This window comes from Rana temporaria, chromosome 3 (assembly GCF_905171775.1).
Source record: "Rana temporaria chromosome 3, aRanTem1.1, whole genome shotgun sequence".
Classification (NCBI taxonomy): domain Eukaryota; kingdom Metazoa; phylum Chordata; class Amphibia; order Anura; family Ranidae; genus Rana; species Rana temporaria.
Window position 1 is genome coordinate 470,679,775 of NC_053491.1, and position 20,651 is coordinate 470,700,425.

Here is a 20,651-nt window from a genome sequence, read left to right on the forward strand (position 1 = left end):
ACAGGTATGAGGGGGCTAAGTGCATATAGGTATGAGGGGGCTGAGTGTATACAGGTTTGAGGGGTCTGAGTGCATACAGGTATGAGGGGGATGGGTGCATACAGGTATTAGGGGGGTGGGTGCATATAGGTGTGTGGGTGGGCTGAGTACAGGTATGAGGGGGCTGAGTGCATACAGGTAGGAGGGGGCTGAGTGTGTACAGGTATGAGGGGGATGAGTGCATACAGGTGTGTGGGTGGGCTGAGTACAGGTATGAGGGGGCTGAGTGCATACAGGTATGAGGGGGCTGAGTGCGTACAGGTATGAGGGGGCTGAGTGCGTACAGGTATGAGGGGGCTGAGTGCGTACAGGTATGAGGGGGCTGAGTGCGTACAGGTATGAGGGGGCTGAGTGCGTACAGGTATGAGGGGGATGAGTGCATACATGTATGAGGGGGATGAGTGCATACAGGTATGAGGGGGATGAGTGCATACAGGTATGAGTGGGATGAGTGCATACAGGTATGAGGGGGATGAATGTGTACAGGTATGAGGGGGATGAATGTGTACAGGTATGAGGGGGCTGAGTGCATACAGGTATGAGAGGGCTGAGTGCATACAGGTATGAGGGGGTTGAGTGTGTACAGGTATGAGGGGGTTGAGTGTGTACAGGTATGAGGGGGATGAGTGCCTACAGGTATGAGGGGGCTGAGTGCATACAGGTATGAGGGGGCTGAGTGCATACAGGTATGAGGGGCTGAGTGCATACAGGTATGAGGGGGCTGAGTGCATACAGGTATGAGGGGGATGAGTGCGTACAGGTATGAGGGGGTTGAGTGTGTACAGGTATGAGGGGGTTGAGTGTGTACAGGTATGAGGGGGTTAAGTGTGTACAGGTGTGTGGGCTGAGTGCGTACAGTTTTGAGGGGGCTGAGTGTGTACAGTCATGATCAGTGAGGGAGGGTGCCAGATGGGGGGGGGGGGCATATATAGGATCCGCCCCGGGTGCCAAATGCTCTAGGTACGCCCTGCCAGAGTGAAGCAGGTGAGCAGGTTTGGACAGGTAAAACAAATTTTCAAATATAGATCAACTATAACTATAATTTTACGGCACTTAAACTTTATTGCTCTGGCTTTCCACTGGGAATATTTAATTAATTTTATTACTTCCCTGTATTCTTTGTTTTATTACAACAAGGCAAAGGGCTGTACGGTTTGTCTTACAAAGCCGCCCTAGTTACGTTTGTTATGGACTGGTAACACTTGTAAGCCTCCCTGGAAGAATTTGAGGAAACCGAGTGTCTTTCTCTGTGCATTGGTCATCAGCTTTTTTATGGGGGTAATTCCAAATTTCAGTATATACTGTATATCTTCCGGCTAATAGAACTCATTTCTTGCTGTAGTTTTTAGAAATACAGTAAAACCGCGGATTGCGCCCATAATTCGTTCCAGGAAAAATGCTTGTAACCCAAAGCACTTGTATATCAAAGCAAATTCCCCCATAAGAAATAATGGAAACTCAGATGATTCGTTCCACTCCATTTTTTTTTTATCAGTTTATAGTCCATCTTAAAATATTATAGCAATGTGATAGGTTGTGTAACAATAAAATGTCCATCTACAAAGGAAAGCCTCCACAAGGGGATTAGAAGCAAAATCCAGCAAGAGCTACAGAGTATAAAAGAGAAGAGAGGCGCCTCTAAGGCCGCGTACAGACGAGCATACATGTACGATGAAACCGGTCCGCCGGACCGTTTTCACCGTACATGTCTGCCCGGGGATTTCTGTATGGTGGCTGTACTCACCATCATACAGAAATCCGCGCGTAAACAATACGTGGGGCGTGTCCGCGCCGTCGCCGCGACGATGACGCGGCGACGTGGGCGGCCCTGCCAGTTCAATGCTTCCACGCATGCGTCAAAGTCATTCGACGCATGCGAGGGATGGCGGGTGCTCGGACATGTATGGTAGGTCTGTACAGACGACCGAACATGTCCGAGCGGGCAGGATTTCAGCGGGCTGTTTTAAAACAAGTCCAGAAATATTTGCCCACTGGAAAAAGGCCCGGCGGGCAAATGTATGCTGGAATCCTGTCCGCTCGGGCCTACACACGACCGAACATGTCTGCTGAAACTGGTCCGCAGACCAGTTTCAGCAGACATGTTCGGTCGTGTGTACGGCCCATAAGTGTAGCAATATGGTTACATTTAATAAAGGTACAACATTTAGCAACTCACATGGTTGATAAATAAAAGAGACACATCTAAGTATGAAGGCATCCGGGGTAAAGCTGTCCACATAGATCATCCCAGGCAATGCCGACTCTCGTCGCTGACAGTCTGCAATTGTGACCGGGTAGACTACCCTGCAGTCAGGGGCGATCCTAGGATGACAGACGCCTGGGTGCAGAAATATTTCTGGCGCCCCCACATGGGCGTGGTCATCTTACTAAGGCCTTGTACACACAACCAGACATGTCCGATGAAAAGGTCCGCGGACCGTTTTCATCGGACATGTCTGCTGGGAGGTTTGGTCCCCGCTGACAGAGAACGCGGTGACGCATGCGCGGGATTTCGGGCCGCTGGTTATACGTCATAACCAGTGGACATGTCCGATGAGTCGTACTAACCATCGGACATGTCCGACGGACAGCTTTCCAGCGGACAAGTTTCTTAGCATGCTAAGAAACTTTTGTCCGCTGGAAACCTGTCCGCTTGGCCAGAAAACTGTCCGCTAGGCTCTACACACGGTCGGACATGTCCGCGGAAACTGGTCCGCGGACCAGTTTCAGCGGACATGTTCGGTCGTGTGTACGAGGCCTAACTCCTCCCCTTTACAAATGTTTTTATGGCTATGACTCAAACACAGAGATGCTCCCCTAAGAAGTCTTCATTAGTGTCCCCCATTAGAGTCCCCCCCAGCAGGTGTCCCCCATCAGAGCCCCCCACAGCAGGTGTCCCCCATCAGAGCCCCCCAGCAGGTGACCTCCATCAGAGCCTCCCAGCAGGTGTCCCCCATCAGAGTCCCCCAGCAGGTGTCCCCCATCAGAGCCCCCCCACATCAGGTGTCCCCATCAGAGCCCCCACAGCAGGTGTCCCCATCTGAGCCCCCCACATCAGGTGTCCCCATAGATAAGTACTTGTCCAATAGATCCCTGTAGCTCGGGCGCGCTGGGAGCAGAAGCAAATTACAGGGGGGTGGGGCATATGTTGCATCTTTGGTTACTTGGAAGGTGGCACTCAGAGAGCATTTCTGGGAGTGTACGGGATGATTGGCAGCAGCTCCAGCCAACCCAGAAGCCTCTCATCACACCGCCTATGGGAGAAGAGCCGACACACGCAGAGGGGGTGGGGCAGACAGGAGACTACTCCATGCACACCATACAGAATTAATTAGTGGAGCCTAGTGCCGCAACGTGTTCTGGTACTAGGCTCCGCTGTGGTACCCAGCCCGGATTCCGGGTATGCGCTCTTGTCAGTTGCCAGCGGAGAGAGCAAGCGGGATGGGGAACCGCAGAACCATCTACATGCGCTCCGCCTCTGGACACAGACAATGAGGAGGGAGGGGAGCACTTTGGAGCTTTGGTGCCCCCACCTCTGCGGCGCCTGGGTGCGAAGCACCCTGTGCACCCTGCCTAGGATCGGCCCTGCCTGCAGTACAGTGATCTGAAAGTGAGGCTTGAAGCACTCATGGAGTGCAGCGTAGAAGGGATGACGTTGATGGCAGTGCATAGGATGGTCTATGTAGACAGCTTTACCCCGGATGCCTCCATACTAGATGTGCCTGTTTTAATCATCAGCCATGTGAGTTTCTAAATGTTGCACCTTCATTAACCACTTAAGGACCGCCTAACGCCGATATACGTCGGCAGAATCGCACGGCTGGGCACAAGCACGTACCTGTACGTCGCCTTTAAGAGCCCAGACGTGGGTCGCACGTGGTCCGAAGCTCCGTGGCCATGCCCGCAGGACCCACGGACCCGATCGCCGCCGGTGTTCCGCTATCGGGTCACAGGAGCTGAAGAACGGGGAGAGCTGTGTGTAAACACACCTTCCCCTTTCTTCTTTGTGGCAGTGACACTGATCGTCTGTTCCCTGATATAGGGAACGACGATCAGTGATGTCACGCCTACAACCACACCCCCTACAGTAAGAATCACTCCCTTAGGGCACACTTAACCCCTTAGCGCCCCCCTAGTGGTTAACCCCTTCACTGCCATTGACATTTTCACAGTAATCAGTGCATTTTTATAGCACTTTTCGCTGTGAAAATGACAATGGTCCCAGAAAATGTGTCAAAAGTGTCCGATGTGTCCGCCATAATGTCGCAGTCGCAATAAAACTATCCCCTATTTTGTAGCCGCTATAACTTTTGCGCAAATCAATAAACGCTTATTGCGATTTTTTTCCCCCAAAAATATGTACAAGAATACGTATCGCCCTAAACTGAGGAAAAAATATATTTTTTTATAGATTTTTGGGGGATAATTATTATAGCAAAAAATAAAAAATATTGAATTTTTTTTAATTGTTGCTCTATTTTTGTTTATAGCGCAAAAAAAATTGAGGTGATCAAATACCACCAAAAGAAAGCTCTATTTGTGGGAAAAAAAAGGACGCCAATTTTGTTTGGGAGCCACATCGCACGACCGTGCAACTGTCAGTTAAAGTGACGCAGTGCGGAATCGCAAAAAGGGGCAAGGTCCTTATGCTGCATAATGGTCCGGGTCTTAAGTGGTTAACCACTTAAGCCCCGGACCATATTGCTGCCTAAAGACCCAAGGTGTTTTTACAGTTTGGGACTGCGTTGCTTTAACAGACAATTGCGCGGTCGTGCGACGTGGCTCCCAAACAAAATTGGCGTCCTTTTTTTCCCCACAAATAGAGCTTTCTTTTGGTGGTATTTGATCACCTCGGCGGTTTTTATTTTTTGCGCTATAAACAAAAATAGAGCGACAATTTTGAAAAAAATGCAATATTTTTTACTTTTTGCTATAATAAATGTCCCCCAAAAACATATATAACATTTTTTTTTTCCTCAGTTTAGGGCGATACGTATTCTTGTACCTATTTTTGGTAAAAAAAATCGCAATAAGCGTTTATCGATTGGTTTGCGCAAAATTTATAGTGTTTACAAAATAGGGGATAGTTTTATTGCATTTTTATAAAAAAAAAATTTTTTTTACTACTAATGGCGGCGATCAGCGATTTTTTTCGTGACTGCGACATTATGGCGGACACTTCGGACAATTTTGACACATTTTTGGGACCATTGTCATTTTCACAGCAAAAAATGCATTTAAATTGCATTCTTTATTGTGAAAATGACAGTTGCAGTTTGGGAGTTAACCACAGGTGGCGCTGTAGGATTTGGTGTACACTGTGTGTGTGTTTACTAGTGTATGGGGGGTGTGGCTGTAGGAATGACGTCATCGATTGAGTCTCCCTATATAAGGGATCACTCGATCGATGCAGCGCCATAGTGAAGCACGGGGAAGCCGTGTTTACACACAGCTCTCCCCGTTCTTCAGCTCCGGGGAGCGATCGCGACGGAGCGTCTAAAAACAAATAGCCGCGCCGTCGTCCCGGATCGTTCCCCGAGGGGACCCGACCGCCGCAAGTCGCGGGGGGGGTCCCGATCGGACCCCCGACCCACGTCTAGGCAGGGACGTACAGGTACGCCAATGTGCCTGTACGTGCCATTCTGCCGACGTATATGTACATGCGGCGGTCGGGAAGGGGTTAAATGTAACCATATTGCTACAATTAGAGGCCCGTCTCTTTTCTTTTATACTCAGTTGTGACGTGAAACTACTTGTATATCAAGACATTGCTTGTATATCAAGTCAAAATATATTTAAAAATGTTGCTTGTCTTGCAAAACACCCTCAAACCTTTTTACTGTATCAGGTTTAAGTGTTAAAAGATCATTCCAATTAAAATGATTCCTCCACACTGCCATCTACATTGTCCTGGTCCGGGCTTACCATTGGGCTTGACCTGGCTCAAGCCCATGGGCCCCACCCAATAGAGGGCCCTGCCCATTTACGTTTTTTTTTTTCCAATAATATGCCAGTCATTTAATTTTTAATTTAAAGTGGTTTAGCATTTTTACCTGTTCTAGGGACACTGATCATTTTTGTCCTCTGTCCAAGTAGACAAACTGTCTTTCTTTATTACCCTTGTGAAGCTATTTTTGCATTATTATGCCCGGTGTCTGTCCTTTTGCTGGATGTGGCATCAGTGGCGGTGCGTCGATAGTGGGCGCAGGAGCGCTGCCCTCCTCTCTCCTGCACCGCCAGTGAAACAATACATAGATTCATGCATTGCATTACAGCCTGAGGGCTTCCAAATAGTTAACCAGGGGACACGTGCGTGTGCGTTCCCTGGTTAACACTGACACGCGTCTCAGCCAATCCGGTTCACCGGGTCTGGTTACCCGTAACCTGATTGGCTGAAGCATCATCGAGGGCGGGAGAAGACATCAAGGGACAGTGGAAGGAGGATGGCTGACCCCAGAAAGGTAAGTGCTGGGCGGGGGTTGTGGCAATCTGGCAGCATTTTACAGGGCACAGTGGCGACAATTGATGGGCACAATGCCGACAATTGATGGCATGGCACAGTGGTGACAATGGATGGGCACAGTGGCGACAATTGATGGGCACAGTGGTGACAATTGATGGCACAGTGGCTGCATTTGGCATGGCACAGTGGTGACTGTGGCGACAATTGATGGGAACAGTGGTGACAATTGATGGGCACAGGGGCGACAATTGATGGGCACAGTGGCGACAATTAATGGCACAGTGGTAACAACTGAGGGCACAGTGGCTGCATTTGATGGCATGGCACAGTGGCAACAATTGATGGCACTGTGGTGACAATTGATGGCACAGTGGTGACAGTTGATGGCACAGTGGCGACAATTGATGGCACAGTGGCGACAATTGATGGCACAGTGGCGACAATTGATGGCACAGTGGCTGTGTTTGATGGCATGGCACAGTCTACTGACATCACGACTCCACCCACAGAATCTGCAGTTTTTTAGTTCTTATAACGGACAGAGGGGAAACATTTGACAGGTAAGGAGACATATAGAATATGCAAATCAGTAGATACGCCGATTCACGAACGTATGCCCGGCCGCCGCAGTACATTTACGCCGTTTACGTTAGAGATAGGCCACCTAAAGTTAGAGCTTAGCCCTAGATGGAATAGTAATGTTAAGTATGGCCGCCGTTCCCGCGTCAAAATTCGAATTTTTTACGTCGTTTGCGTAAGTCGTCCGTGAATCGGGATTTACGTTGTTTACGTCCACGTCAAAATCAATAGGCCCGTGCGGCGTACTTAGCCGCAATGCACACTTGGAAATGTAGGCGTCCGGCGCATGCGCAGTTAAAAAAAAAACGTCAAAAACGTAAGGTCAAGCCCCATTAACATAAAACACGGCCCCTTACACACATTTGAATTAGGCGCCCTTACGCCCGCCCGCTTTAGGCTACGCCGCCGTAACTTAGCAGGCAAGTACATTGTGAATCATGTACTTGCCTAGCTAACTTACGGCGGCGTAGCCTAAACACGCTAAGCTACGCCGCCGCAAGTTTAGGCCAATGTGTCTGAATCTAGCTACAAGTCTCCAGATGGTAGCACTTTTGGTGTGAGGAGCTGGATAGAGCTTTAGTGAAATTGGAGCATGGTCAGACTACGTAATGAGTCCGATTTTAGATTCTTGGACGGATTGCAGGGTATATTTTTCAGTCAATAACAGATCTATCCGAGAGTACTTTTTTTGCGTGTGTGAGTAGAAAGTGTAATCCTTTTCTGTATTGTGGAGACATCTCCAGGGGTCATACAAGTCTTCAGAGTGTAGTAGAGAGGAGAGGGCAGTAGATCGTTTACGAGCAGGGTTTGAGGTATCTAAGGTTGGATCTATTATTTGGCTGAAATTGCCACACATGATTAAAGGACCTAGTCTGAACAGTTCCAATTTTCTCATAATAAACTTGTAGAAACAGTTGTGATTTGCATTGGGGCATAAATATTGGCAATGGTCAATGGTGTGATTATTGATTGAGGCGCTCAGAATTATGTATCTGCCATTAAGATTTACCTCTATATGAAACAATTGGAAGGAGACAGAGGAGTGTATAGTGATCATAACCCTGGTCTTTTTTTTGTAGCATTAGCAAGAAAACAGTGTGGGAACTGTTTGTGGGAGCAGGAGGGGGGTTTGCGGGAAGAAAAATGTGTTTCGTGTATTAGGTCAGAAGCTTGAGCTAGTGCTTCTTTCCATAACAAATATTGTTTGTACAGGGAATTTCGACCTTTAGCATTAAGGGACGTGATGATAATAGACATATTGGAGGGTAGCCAACCGATAAAGAGGGAGAGTATAAGAACTACTCTTTCTAGAGCTGCACACAGAAAGAATCAAATGATAACAGATCTGTGACAATATTATCTAACAGGCTATTTTATTGTAAATGTGGTAAAATTACCAAAATATACAATATCACTTATAACAAGTTGTGAAGAAAGATAAAGCAAGGTAGAAAATGAAAGAAGTTGCTTGGCACCTTTTCCTGCTGGGGGCAAAAGAGAATAAAGCATAGATGATAGCACGCTAGCTTAGGACATTAGTTGGAAGGAAAAAGTGCTAGAGTGTCATACTGTAGATAACAAGTGTCACTTTGCAGATTGGAGGTATGCAGAAATTGCAGTTATCTTACATTTTGAATAACAAGGGTCACCGTGGAACTTGGAGGTATGCAGGAAGTACTATTAGGTTATATTGTAAACAACAAGGGTCACATTGTAACTTGGTGGCATGTGGATGCGAGGACAGTTATCGGCATGTTGACGCAGGGGCATTGTGATAAGGATCCTGATGCATGTAGGCGGATGGTGTGGTTGAGGATCAGGCAGATGCAAAGTGATCAGGCCCCAATTCAACAATCTCTTGCTGTCTTTAGGTGTGAAGATATTGGTGGTTAGGTTCTGAAATTTTACCACAAGTTTAGCAAGGAAGCCCCACTTATATGAAACATTGTGATCGCCATAGGATCGCCGTAGCTTGAGAGAATTTTCTTCGCTTTTGAGAGGTGGCAGCAGACATATTTGTGAATAGAGAGACGGATGAATAGGGGTCTGGTAGATTTGGATTGGGTTGCAGACATCCGTTCCTTGGTGTGAAAGAAGTGAATACGTGCCAGGACATCCCATGGGATGGGTGCAGGGAGGTGATTAGGTTTGGCAATTCGATGGGCACAGTCGATAATTAATTCTGCTTGACTAATTTGAGGAATGAGCAGGAGGAATAGTTGTTGGAGATAGGGGACTATGTCCGGAGGTTTTACAGTTTTTGGTATATTTGATGTTATTCCTCCTGGAATGGTCCTTCAGGTCAGCCACTTTGGCTTGCAAAAAGTGTATTTCTTCAGTGTGGTGGTCATGGGCATCCGCCATTTCGTTATAGGCTGTGGTGTGTTCAGTCGCCAATTTTTCCAATTCATCCGTGTATTGCTCAACTATGTCAATTCTAGAATGTAATGTAGTGATAGAGGACCTGAGCTCTTTACGCATGTCTTTTTGTAGGGACAGCAGCATGAGTTTCAGGGTATGTTTAAATGCTGGCTGGTCTGTGGCAGGGAAACCAGCAAGGAAGTCAGAGTAATTCTACTTGGAGCTGGTGTCTGCAGGGGAATCGCAGTGCTGCTTCTTTATTAAGGGAGCTTTATTATGAGAGAGGGCTGGTGACCATGCAGTTCGCTTACCTCAATCAGCAGGAGATAGCTGCGAGGAGTTAGAATCAGGAACTTAGCTATTTATCTCATCATGATCCTGTAGTCCTCTGGTTTCTGAGGAGAAAGCACAGGGCATCACTCCGGCGTCATCATTGGTGTGGTGCATGGGCAACTGAGGGAAGTAGTCTGTGAGGCGGCGCAGCTTGTGGAGGCTGCCGTTCCTCCTTCTGGACATACCGCCTGAGTGACACCTGATTTCTCTCCCCTCCGGTATTACAGAGAGGGAAGAGCTGCTGCAGGATTGTGCTGAGAGCTGCTGTGAATCCAGTGAAGCAGAGAGATCAGGCAGCCATCTCGCTCTGCTGCTGGACACGCCCCCTCCCACAAGCATTTTATCAAGCCAAGGGCTCAAGTGAAAGAAATTGCACAGGCAATTACCACATTTTTTTTCTAATAAAATTGATAATGGTGATTGGGCATTTGGTTGCCATATCCATAAGGGGTATGGGAAGGCTTTGGTGAACTTTTTATAAAGTCTGACTGTGGGCAATTGTATTTATTATAAAAATAATAAAGCAGCTCAGACTGCAATATTCACCTTTAATCCAGAGCTGCCCTTTGCAACATTACTTCTACTTCACCGTCCTCCTTTTACAATTTCAAAAGCCAATACACAACTTACATTCATTGGAGAAAACATACTATGAATGAATGGGTCTCATGACCTCTCCCCAACGTGGGCTTTACCATGTCCCCTCTTATTTATAGTTGTTTAAGCAAAAAGAGGCACTGATCATCATTGCATCAGTGCTGCTCTCTGTATCAACAGAGGACTTTCCCGGGTGCAAGAAAAAAGTCCAGTGCATCAAATAGTTGAAGAATCTCTCAAAAGATAAGTAGAAAAAAAATTAAAGACTCAGGCCTTGTACATACAACCGTTTTCCTCGACATAATCCATCAAGAAACTTGGTGGCAGAGCTTTTTTGCAGAGGAAAACGGTTGTGTGTATGTTTTTCATCAAGGAAACTGTTGAGGAACTTGACCAGGAAAAAAAGAGAACAAGAACAGGAGTCTCAATTTCCTTGTCGTGTTCCTCGTCGGGCTGGTTTTCGACGAGAAACACGGTCACGTGTATGCTAAGAAACCCGCGCATGCTCAGAATAAAGTATGAGATGGGATCGCACCTTCGGTAAAAGTAGGGTTTGTAATGGAGATAGCACATTTGTCACGCTGTAACAGTCTGAAAAGTGCAAATCATATCTTACCAAACTTTTACTTAACACGCAGTAACATGAGATTAGCAAAAGCAGCCCCAAGGGTTGTGCCAGTGGAATCGAACTTCCCCTGCCATTGTATGTGTTGTACGTCACCGCGTTTGAGAATAAGGAGATTTTGTCTTGACCGTGTGTACACAAAGCAAGCTTGTCGAGTTCCTCGACAAGCCTAACAAGGAACTCGTCAAGGAAAATTATGTGTCTTTTCCGACGAGTTCCTCGGTCGTGTGTACGAGGCCTCACACCTTGGGGGTCATCCATCGAGGTAGGAACAACTGAGGATCTGAGCCTGGAGTTGGGCTTTAATCAAATGAATACGTCATTAGAAAACCATTCAGTGAACCTGTACTTTTACTTTATGGATACTTAGCATCAATTGATATTAACATGACTTCATTAATTATGTTTCTTTCCAGTTCATTTACAACAATTTATTCAGAGAATATTCCAATGCAGACAGTCATCCAGCTGCACTGACAACTACCAGTACATCTCCACCAACATCTCCAGTAATCGGCCCTCAAAGTGAAGAACTCACCAATCTGCTAAAGATAATTGAATGGCCCCTGGCTCCAACCAACGTATCCTTGGAATTTTCCACCAACCCAAAAACTTCTCAATATTTTATCATCAATCCTCGGGCTACTTATGTGATTGGTGAATCACTGGAGGTTCTAATTATTGCTAAGGACCACAAGGGTCGGACAAAGAACTATGGAGGGGATTTTTTTTATGTGAAGCTTCACTCTTTGAGCCTAAAAGCCGGAGTGAGCGGCTCTGTTACAGACCATAATAATGGTTCCTATACAGCAAGGTTTATTCTTCAGTGGTCTGGAGAAACTATGATCTCTGTTAGACTCATGCATTCCAGTGAACTTATTGCAATTTTACATCAGCAGAGGGATACTCGACCAGACAAGGTAATACAATTGATCAAATAAATGTAAATGCAACGTTGTTAGTTAAAATAATAATGGAAAAGTTCTCCAAGAAAGATCAGAATTTATCACAATTTGCTGCTTATGTTAAGTAATTTTGGTTAATTCGATTTTGCAATTGCGGAATTGTGCTAACAGAGATAATATCAATTTTGCTCATTAACCACTTAAGACCCGGACCATTTTGCTGGTCAATGACCTGGCCACTTTTTGCGATTCAGAACTGCGTCGATTTAACTGACAATTGCGCGGTCGTGCGACGTGGCTCCCAAACAAAATTGCCGTCCTTTATTTTCCCACAAATACAGCTTTGTTTGGGTGGTATTTGATCACCTCTTCGTTTTTTATTTTTTGCGCTATAAACAAAAATAGAGCGACAATTTTGAAAAAAAAAATAATATTTTTTACTTTTTGCTATAATAAATATCCCCCAAAAATATATATATATATAAAAAAAAAATTCCTCAGTTTAGGCAGATACGTATTCTTCTACATATTTTTCTTAAAAAAATCGCAATAAGCGTTTATTGATTGGTTTGCGCAAAAATTATATGGTCTAAAATAGGGGATAGTTTTATGGCATTTTTATTAATATTTTTTTTTTACTAGCAATGGCAGCGATCAGCGATTTTTATCGCTACTGCGACCTTATGGCGGACACTTTGGACACTTTTGACACATTTTTGGGACCATTGTCATTTTTATAGCGAACAGTGCTAAAAAAATGCATTGATTACTGTAAAAATGCCACTGGCAGGGAAGGGGTTAACACTAGGGGCCGAGGAAGGGGTTAAGTATGTTCCCTGGGTGTGTTCTAACTGAAAGAGGGGTGGGACTGACATGGGGAAATGACTGATCGCTGTTCATACATTGTATGAACAGACAATCAGTAATTTCTTCCCCTGACAGGACCGGGAGCTGTGTGTTTACACACACAGCTCCCAGTTCTTGCTCTGTAATGAGCGATCGCAGGTGTCCGGCGGTGATCGTGGGTGCCTGGCGGTGATCGCGCCCGCCGGGCACACGCCCCTATTGGCTGGAATGCAAAATTACATATAGCTACGTGATTTTGCGCAGCAGCCGAGACGACCTGCCACCGTATAACTAAGGCGGCTGGTCGGCTAGTGGTTAAGCTGCTGGTGTGAAAAAAAAAAAAACATATTAACTCTGTGGCACATGCATCACAGATCAATACACAAAATAGTAATACCATTCATGGTTGGTCACCACTTTCACAGATGGATAACAGGGATGGGCCGAATACCCCCCTGTTCGGTTCACAGCAGAACTACTGAACAGGGGAAATGTTCTTACCCGAACGGTGAACCCCATTGAAGTCTATGGGAGCCGAACAGGAACAATCAAAAGTGCCCATTTTTAAGGCTTACAGTGCCTTGAAAAAGTATTTACACCCTTGAAATTGTCCACATTTTATCGTGTTACGACTGAAAATATAAATTTTATTTTATTGGGATTGTATGTGATAGACCAAAACAAAGGGGCAGATAATTGTGAAGTGGAAGGAAAATTATAAATGGTTTTCCAATTTGTTTACAAATAAATATGTGAAAAGTGTGGCATATTCAGCCCCCTTGAGTCAATACTTTGTTAAACCACTTTTCACTGCAATTACAGCTGCAAGTCTTTTAGGGGATGTCTCTACCAGCTTTGCACATCTAGAGAGTGCTCTGTTCAGATGAGACAAAAATTGAACTTTTTGGCCTAACACCGCACATCACCCTGAACACACCAACCCCTTCGTGAAACATGGTGGTGGCAGCATAATGTTGTGAGGATGCTTTTCTTTAGCAGAGACAGGGAAGCTGGTCAAAGTTGATGGGAAGATGGATGGAGCCAAATACAGGGAAATCTTAGAATAAAACCTGTTAGGCCTCGTACACACGATAGGATAGCCAGAGGACAACGGTCTGAAGGACCGTTGTCTTAGGTCAACCGATGAAGCTGACTGATGGTCCGAAGGTTAACTAACCTATGGGGCCCACACACGATCGGTTTGGACGGATGCAAACGCTCCTTCAGACCGTTGTCCTCTGGCTATCCTATCGTGTGTACGAGGCCTAAAGCCCTGTACACACGATCAGTCCATCCGATGAGAACGGTCCGAAGGACCATTGTCATCAGTTAACCGATGAAGCTGACTGATGGTCTGATGTGCCCACACACCATCAGTTAAAAAAACGATCGAGTCCAACGTGGTGACGTAAAACACAACGATGTGCAGAGAAAAATGAAGTTCAATGCTTCCAAGCATTTTTAACCGATGCTTTTGCGTACTAACCATCGGTTTTGACCTATCGGTTAGGCGTCCATCGGTTGAATTTTAAAGCAAGTTCTAAATTTTTGGACCGAAGGATAACTGACCGATGGGGTCCACACACAGTCGGTTTGGACCGATGAAAAGTTCCTTCAGTCCGTTTCCATCAGTTTTGACCAACCGTGTGTACGCGGCCTTAGAGTCTGCAAAAGACATGAGACTGGAGTGAAGGTTCACCTTTCAGCAGGACAGTGACACCAAACATACAGCCAGAGCTACAATGCAATCAGTGGTGTCACTAGGGTTGGTGTCACCCGGTGCGGTAAAACATGGTGTCACCCCCCTCTGTCTAGGCTGCCCAGCACCAAGCAGGCAGCTCACGGGCACGGGGCGCACCCCAAACCAGCCCCTGTAAATGATAGTATAGGGCAGTATAGTGGCAGGTTAGGGTAGTATAGAGGGGTATAGTGGCAGGTTGGTGTAGTGGGGTTGTATAGGACAGGTTAAGGTGGTATAGGGCATGTTGGGGTGATATAGGGTAGTTTGGGGTGGTATAGGGCAAGTTAGGATTGCATAGGGAAGGTTGAGGTGGTATAGGGAAAGTTAGGGTGGCACAGGGCAGGTTGGGGTGGTATAGTGCAAGATAGGATGGCATAGGGCAAGTTGGGATTGCATGGAAAAGTTTGGGGTGGTACAGGGCAAATTAGGGTGGCATTGGGCAGGTTGGGGTGGTATAGGGCATGTTATGGTGGCAAAGGGCAGATTGGGGTGGTACAGGGCAAGTTAGGGTGGCACAGGGCAGGCTGGGGTGGTACAGGGCTGTTTGGGGGGTGCAGGGCAGGCTGGGGTGGTATAGGGCTGTTTGGGGTGGTACAGGGCAGGCTGGGATGGTACAGGGCAGGATGGGTGATACAGGGCAGGCTGCGGTACAGGGCAGGCTGGGGTGGCACAGAGCAGGCTGGGGTGGTACAGGGCAGGCTGGGATTGCACAGGGCAGGCTGGAGTGGTACAGGGCAGGCTGGGATTGCACAGGGCAGGCTGGGTGGTACAGAGTAGGCTGGCATTGAACAAGGCAGGCTGGGTGGTACAGGGCAGGCTGGGGTGGTACAGGGCAGGCTGGGGTGGTACAGGGCAGGCTGGGATTGCATAGGGCAGGCTGGGTGGTACAGGGTAGGCTGGCATTGCACAGGGCAGGCTGGGTGGTACAGGGTAGGCTGGGGTGGTACAGGGCAGGCTGGGTGGTACAAGGTAGGCTGTGGTGGCACAGTGCATCTTGGAACTCTACGTAGTGACACTGCAGAGTAACTTACTTACATAGCATGAATGCAGATGAAGACCTGGGCTTGTGGGCGGGGCTGCTGTGTCCTCACCTCTAGTTGCTTGAGCTGCATCATCATCGATGGTGAAGGAGTCTGTGGGAGGAGAAGAGGAGGAAGCCACACCCACAGCTCCGCCCACCTACTCCGGCTCACACGGGGATAGCCTGACTGAGGAATGTTACAGGCAGCCTCCCTGCATGGCTAGAAGCCCTGCTCGTACTGCTCAAACCAATACAGTACGGTGTTTAGCGGCGCGGCGGCCCCGGTGTCACCCCTCTAGCGGGTGTCACCTGCTGGGCATGTCAGCTAAAAAAAAAAAAATGGGATGGTGTCACCCCTCTAGCTGGTGTCACCCGGGTGCGGACCGCACCCCCCGCACCCCCCTAGCAACGCCTCTGAATGCAATGGTTCAGATCAAAGCATATTGATGTGTTAGAATGGCCCAGTCAAAGTCCAGACCTAAATCCAATTGAGAATCTGTGGCAAGATCTGAAAATTGCTGTTCACAGACACTCTCCATCCAATCTGACAGAGCTTGAGCTATTTTGCAAAGAAGAATGGGCAAAAATATCCCTCCCTAGATGTGCAAAGCTCGTAGAGACATCCCCAAAAAGACTTGCAGCTGTAATTGCAGAGAAAGGAGGTTCTACAAAGTATTGAATCAGGGGGGATGAAAACAAATACACGCCACACTTTTTCACATATTTATTTGTAAAAAAAATGTTAAAAACCATTTAGCAAGTTCCTTCCACTTCACAATTGTGTGCCACTTTGTGTTGGGCTATCACATAAAATCCCAATAAAAAACATTCACGTCTTTATTTGTAACATGACAAAATGTGGAAAATTTCAAGGCCCTGTATCTACAAGTTTAATCAACAAAGAATCTTGCGTGCTACCTGTCCATAAAACTAAGAATGCCAACAAACATCCAGACACACTCCCATAAACAGTGTTGGACTAAAAATAAATAGAATAAAAACTTGTGCCGCGCTGTGTCTGCCTCTGTATAAATACTATTAACAGACGTGCCAAAGCATAAAGTGCACATGCCAGTGATAATACATCAAGATAAAGTGACAATAACTGTACTGACTAATGTGTAACCACTTAAAGCGGAGCTCCACCCTAAAATGGAACTTCTGCTCATCGGAATCCTCCCCCCCTCCGGTGTCACATTTAAAACCTTTCAGGGGGAGGGGGGCGCAGATACCTGTCTAAAGACAGGTATTTTCACCCACTTCTGGCCACACAGTATGTGGGTAGACTGTGGGCAGGACGTCAGATCCCCCCTCCCGTTGTATGCTGGAAACACTCGGCTCCCAGAACACAGTAAGAACCAGTCAGCACGGCGCATCGCGACTCGCGCATGCGCCGTAGGGAACTGGGCAGTGAACCTGGAGCGCTTCACTTCCTGGTTCGCTCACCAAGGATGGCGGTGGGGCCAGCAGAGTCTCGTCCTCTGCTGCGGACGGCACTGGACTCCAGGACAGGTAAGTGTGCTCTTATTAAAAGTCAGCAGCTTGTAAGGTAAGGTCTACAGGATTGGATATATCAGTTTGTAAATGGATAGAAAACTGGCTGAAAGACAGAATTCAGAGAGTCGTGGTTAATGATTCTTACTCTGAATGGTCCAATGTTATCAGTGGTGTACCCCAAGGTTCAGTGCTGGGACCCTTACTTTTCAATATATTTATAAATGATATTGGGTCTGAGATCAAAAGTAACATTTCTGTCTTTGCAGATGACACCAAGCTATGCAGTGGAATAACGTCCTTGCAGGATGTCTCCAATTTACAAGCCGACCTCAATGCTCTGTCTAATTGGGCGACTAAGTGGCAGATGAGGTTTAATGTAGATAAATGTAAAGTTATGCACTTGGGGGCTAAGAATATGCATGCATCATACATACTAGGGAGAGTACAACTGGGGGGATCTGTAGTGGAGAAGGATCTGGGGGTTTTAGTTGATCATAAGCTCAATAATGGCATGCAATGCCAAGCTGCGGTTTCCAAAGCGAGCAAAGTCCTTTCTTGTATTAAGAGAGGTATGGACTCCAGAGACAGAGATATAATTTTGCCCCTGTACAAATCATTAGTAAGACCTCATCTGGAATATGCAGTTCAGTTTTGGGCACCAGTTCTCAAAAAGGACATCGGAGAACTGGAGAAAGTGCAGAGAAGGGCAACCAAACTGATAAGAGGCATGGAGGAGCTCAGCTATGAGGAAAGATTAGAGGAACTGAATTTATTCACTCTTGAGAAGAGGAGAATAAGGGGGGATATGATCAACATGTACAAATATATAAGAGGTCCATACAGTGAACTTGGTGTTGAGTTATTCACTTTACGGTCAACACTGAGGACAAGGGGGCACTCTTTACGTCTAGAGGAAAAGAGATTTCACCTCCAAATACGGAAAGGTTTCTTCACAGTAAGAGCTGTGAAAATGTGGAACAGACTCCCTCCAGAGGTGGTTCTGGCCAGCTCAGTAGATTGCTTTAAGAAAGGCCTGGATTCTTTCCTAAATGTACAGAATATAACTTGAGTATTAAGATTTGTAGGTAAAGTTGATCCAGGGTAAATCCGATTGCCTCTCGGGGGATCAGGAAGGAATTTTTTCCCCTGCTGTAGCAAATTGGATCATGCTCTGCTGGGGTTTGTTGCCTTCCTCTGGATCAACTGTGGGAATGGAGTTGGGTGTATAGGATTTTACTGTGTTTTTTATTTTTGTTTTTTTATTTTTTGTGGTTGAACTGGATGGACTTGTGTCTTTTTTCAACCTGACTAACTATGTAACTATGTAACTATGTAGCAGCTGCAGTATTTGTAGCTGCTGGCTTTTAATATTTTTTTTCTTGGCGGACATCCGTTTTAATTCACTTTACTTCAATCTGATATAATGTCCTGTGCTCAAAGACACAATCTACAGTGCAAATAAAAAATACCTATTAACAACTGGTTGCCGACCAGCCGCCGTCGTTTTGTGGTGGCAGGTCGGCTCCCCTGCGCGACAGCACGTAGCTATACGTCGGCTCTTGCCCAGGCCACTAGGGGCGCGTGTGGCCTCCCCGCTCTCCCCCGACTCCCGCTCGCGTGCCCAGCGGGCGCGATCGCTGCCGGGCACACACGATCGCTCGTTACAGAGTACTATAGTTACTATAGTTTGTAGACACTATGGCCGTGTACACACTGGGGGAGATTCAGATAGAGATACGACGGCGTATCTCTTGATACGCCGTCGTATCTCCGAGATCCGACGGTCGGATCTATGCGACTGATTCATAGAATCAGTTACGCATAGATCTCCCTAAGATCCGCCAGGTGTAAGTGACTTACACCGTCGGATCTTAGGCTGCAATCTACCGCTGGCCGCTAGGTGGCGTTTCATGTTTTTTTTCGACGAATATGCAAATGAGGAGATCCGCCGATTCAGAAACGAACGCCCGCCCGTCGCTTTTTTTTACGTCGTTTGCGTTCGGCTTTTTCCGGCGGATAGTTACCCCTGCTATATGCGGCGTATCCTAAGTTAAGTATGGTCGTCTTTCCCCCACCCGAGTTTTGAATTTTTAAGTTGTTTGCGTAAGTCGTTCGCGAATACGGATGGACGTAATTTACGTTCACGCCGAAACCAAGGACGTCCTAGCGACGTCATTTGGAGCAATGCACGCTGGAAAATGTAGCCGGCGGCGCATGCACAGTTAAATCGGCGCGGGGACGCGCCTGATTTAAATACTACACTCCCCCTAGCCGCAGAATTTGAATTCCGCCGGGGGATTTACGATCCGCCAGCGCAACTTTCGAGGCAAGTGCTTAATGAATATAGCACTTGCCTCAAAAACTTGCGCTGGCGGATCGTAAATAAGATAGATTACGCAGATCTAAAGATCCGCTGATCTATCTGAATCTGCCCCACGGTCGGTCCAAACCGATGAGAATGGACTGAAGTTCAGTTTCATCGGTCCAAACCGACCGTGTGTAGGGCCCATCGGTCTGTTGTCCTTCGGTCCAAAAAAAGAGAACTTGCTTTAAAATTGAACCGATGGACGGCTGACCGATAGGTCAAAACCGATGGTTAGTACGCAAAAGCATCGGTGCAAAACCTGCGCATGCTTAGAATCAAGTCGACGCATGCTTGAAAGCCCTAAACTTTGTTTTTTTCAGCACGTCGTGTGTTTTATGTCACCGCGTTCTGACCCGATCGGTTTTGGAAACGATGGCGTGTAGGCACATCAGACCATCAGTCTGCTTCATCGGTGAACCGATGAAAACGGTCCGTCAGATCATTCTCATCGGATGGATCGACCGTGTGTACGCGGCCTATAACTTTCACACAAACCAATCAAAATACACTTATTGGGATTTTTTTTTTATCAAAAACATGTAGCAGAATACGTTTTGGCCTAAATTTTATGAATAAATTGGATTTTGGAAAATATTTTTTATTGGATATGTTTTATAGCAGAAAGAAGTCCTGGAGGCGAGAATGGGAGGAGGCGAAAAGGGAGTCATGCCGCGTACACATAACCGTTTTTCGGGTTCTAAAAAATTACGTGTTTTTTTTATGTCATTAAAAACGATCATGTGTGGGCTTCAGAGCATTTTTCGGGTTCTAAAAAACGGGCAATTCTTTTTTCGAACATGCTCCATTTTTTCACAACGTTGTAGTTTTTAAGGTTGTAAAAAATGGTCGTGTGTGGGCTTTAACGACGTGAAAAATCTGCACATGCTCAGAAGCAAGTTATGAGATGGGATCGCTCATTCTGGTAAAACTACCGTTCGTAATGGTGTAAGCACATTCATCACGCTGTAACAGACAGAAAAGCGCGAATCGTCTTTTACTAACACGGAATCAGGTAAAGCAGCCCAAAAGGTGATGCCATCCGAATGGAACTTCCCATTTATAGTGCCGTTGTACGTGTTGTACATCACCGCGCTTTGCTAGAGCATTTTTTTATTTCACGATCGTGTGTAGACAAGGCCGTTTTAATGATCGGGTTGAAAAAAACGTTGTTTTTTCTAGACCCTTAAAAACTTCATTTTTTACAACCCGAAAAACATGTGTGTACGCGGCATCAGAGTAAGGTGACCAGATTTTTAAAATGAAATCTGGGGACAAATGG

General features: G+C 46.5%; 1 protein-coding gene across 2 annotated transcripts in view; it reads left to right on the forward strand.

The window, feature by feature from the left end:
- The window catches only part of LOC120933626 (NXPE family member 3-like), a 69,998-nt gene that overhangs the window by 5,643 nt on the left and 43,704 nt on the right, over positions 1 to 20,651 (forward strand). For both annotated transcript variants that reach the window (XM_040346935.1, XM_040346934.1), the window contains exon 2: positions 11,414 to 11,917. In XM_040346935.1, the coding sequence (XP_040202869.1) occupies positions 11,414 to 11,917 (504 nt within the window). The remainder of the gene's footprint in view (positions 1 to 11,413; positions 11,918 to 20,651) is intronic.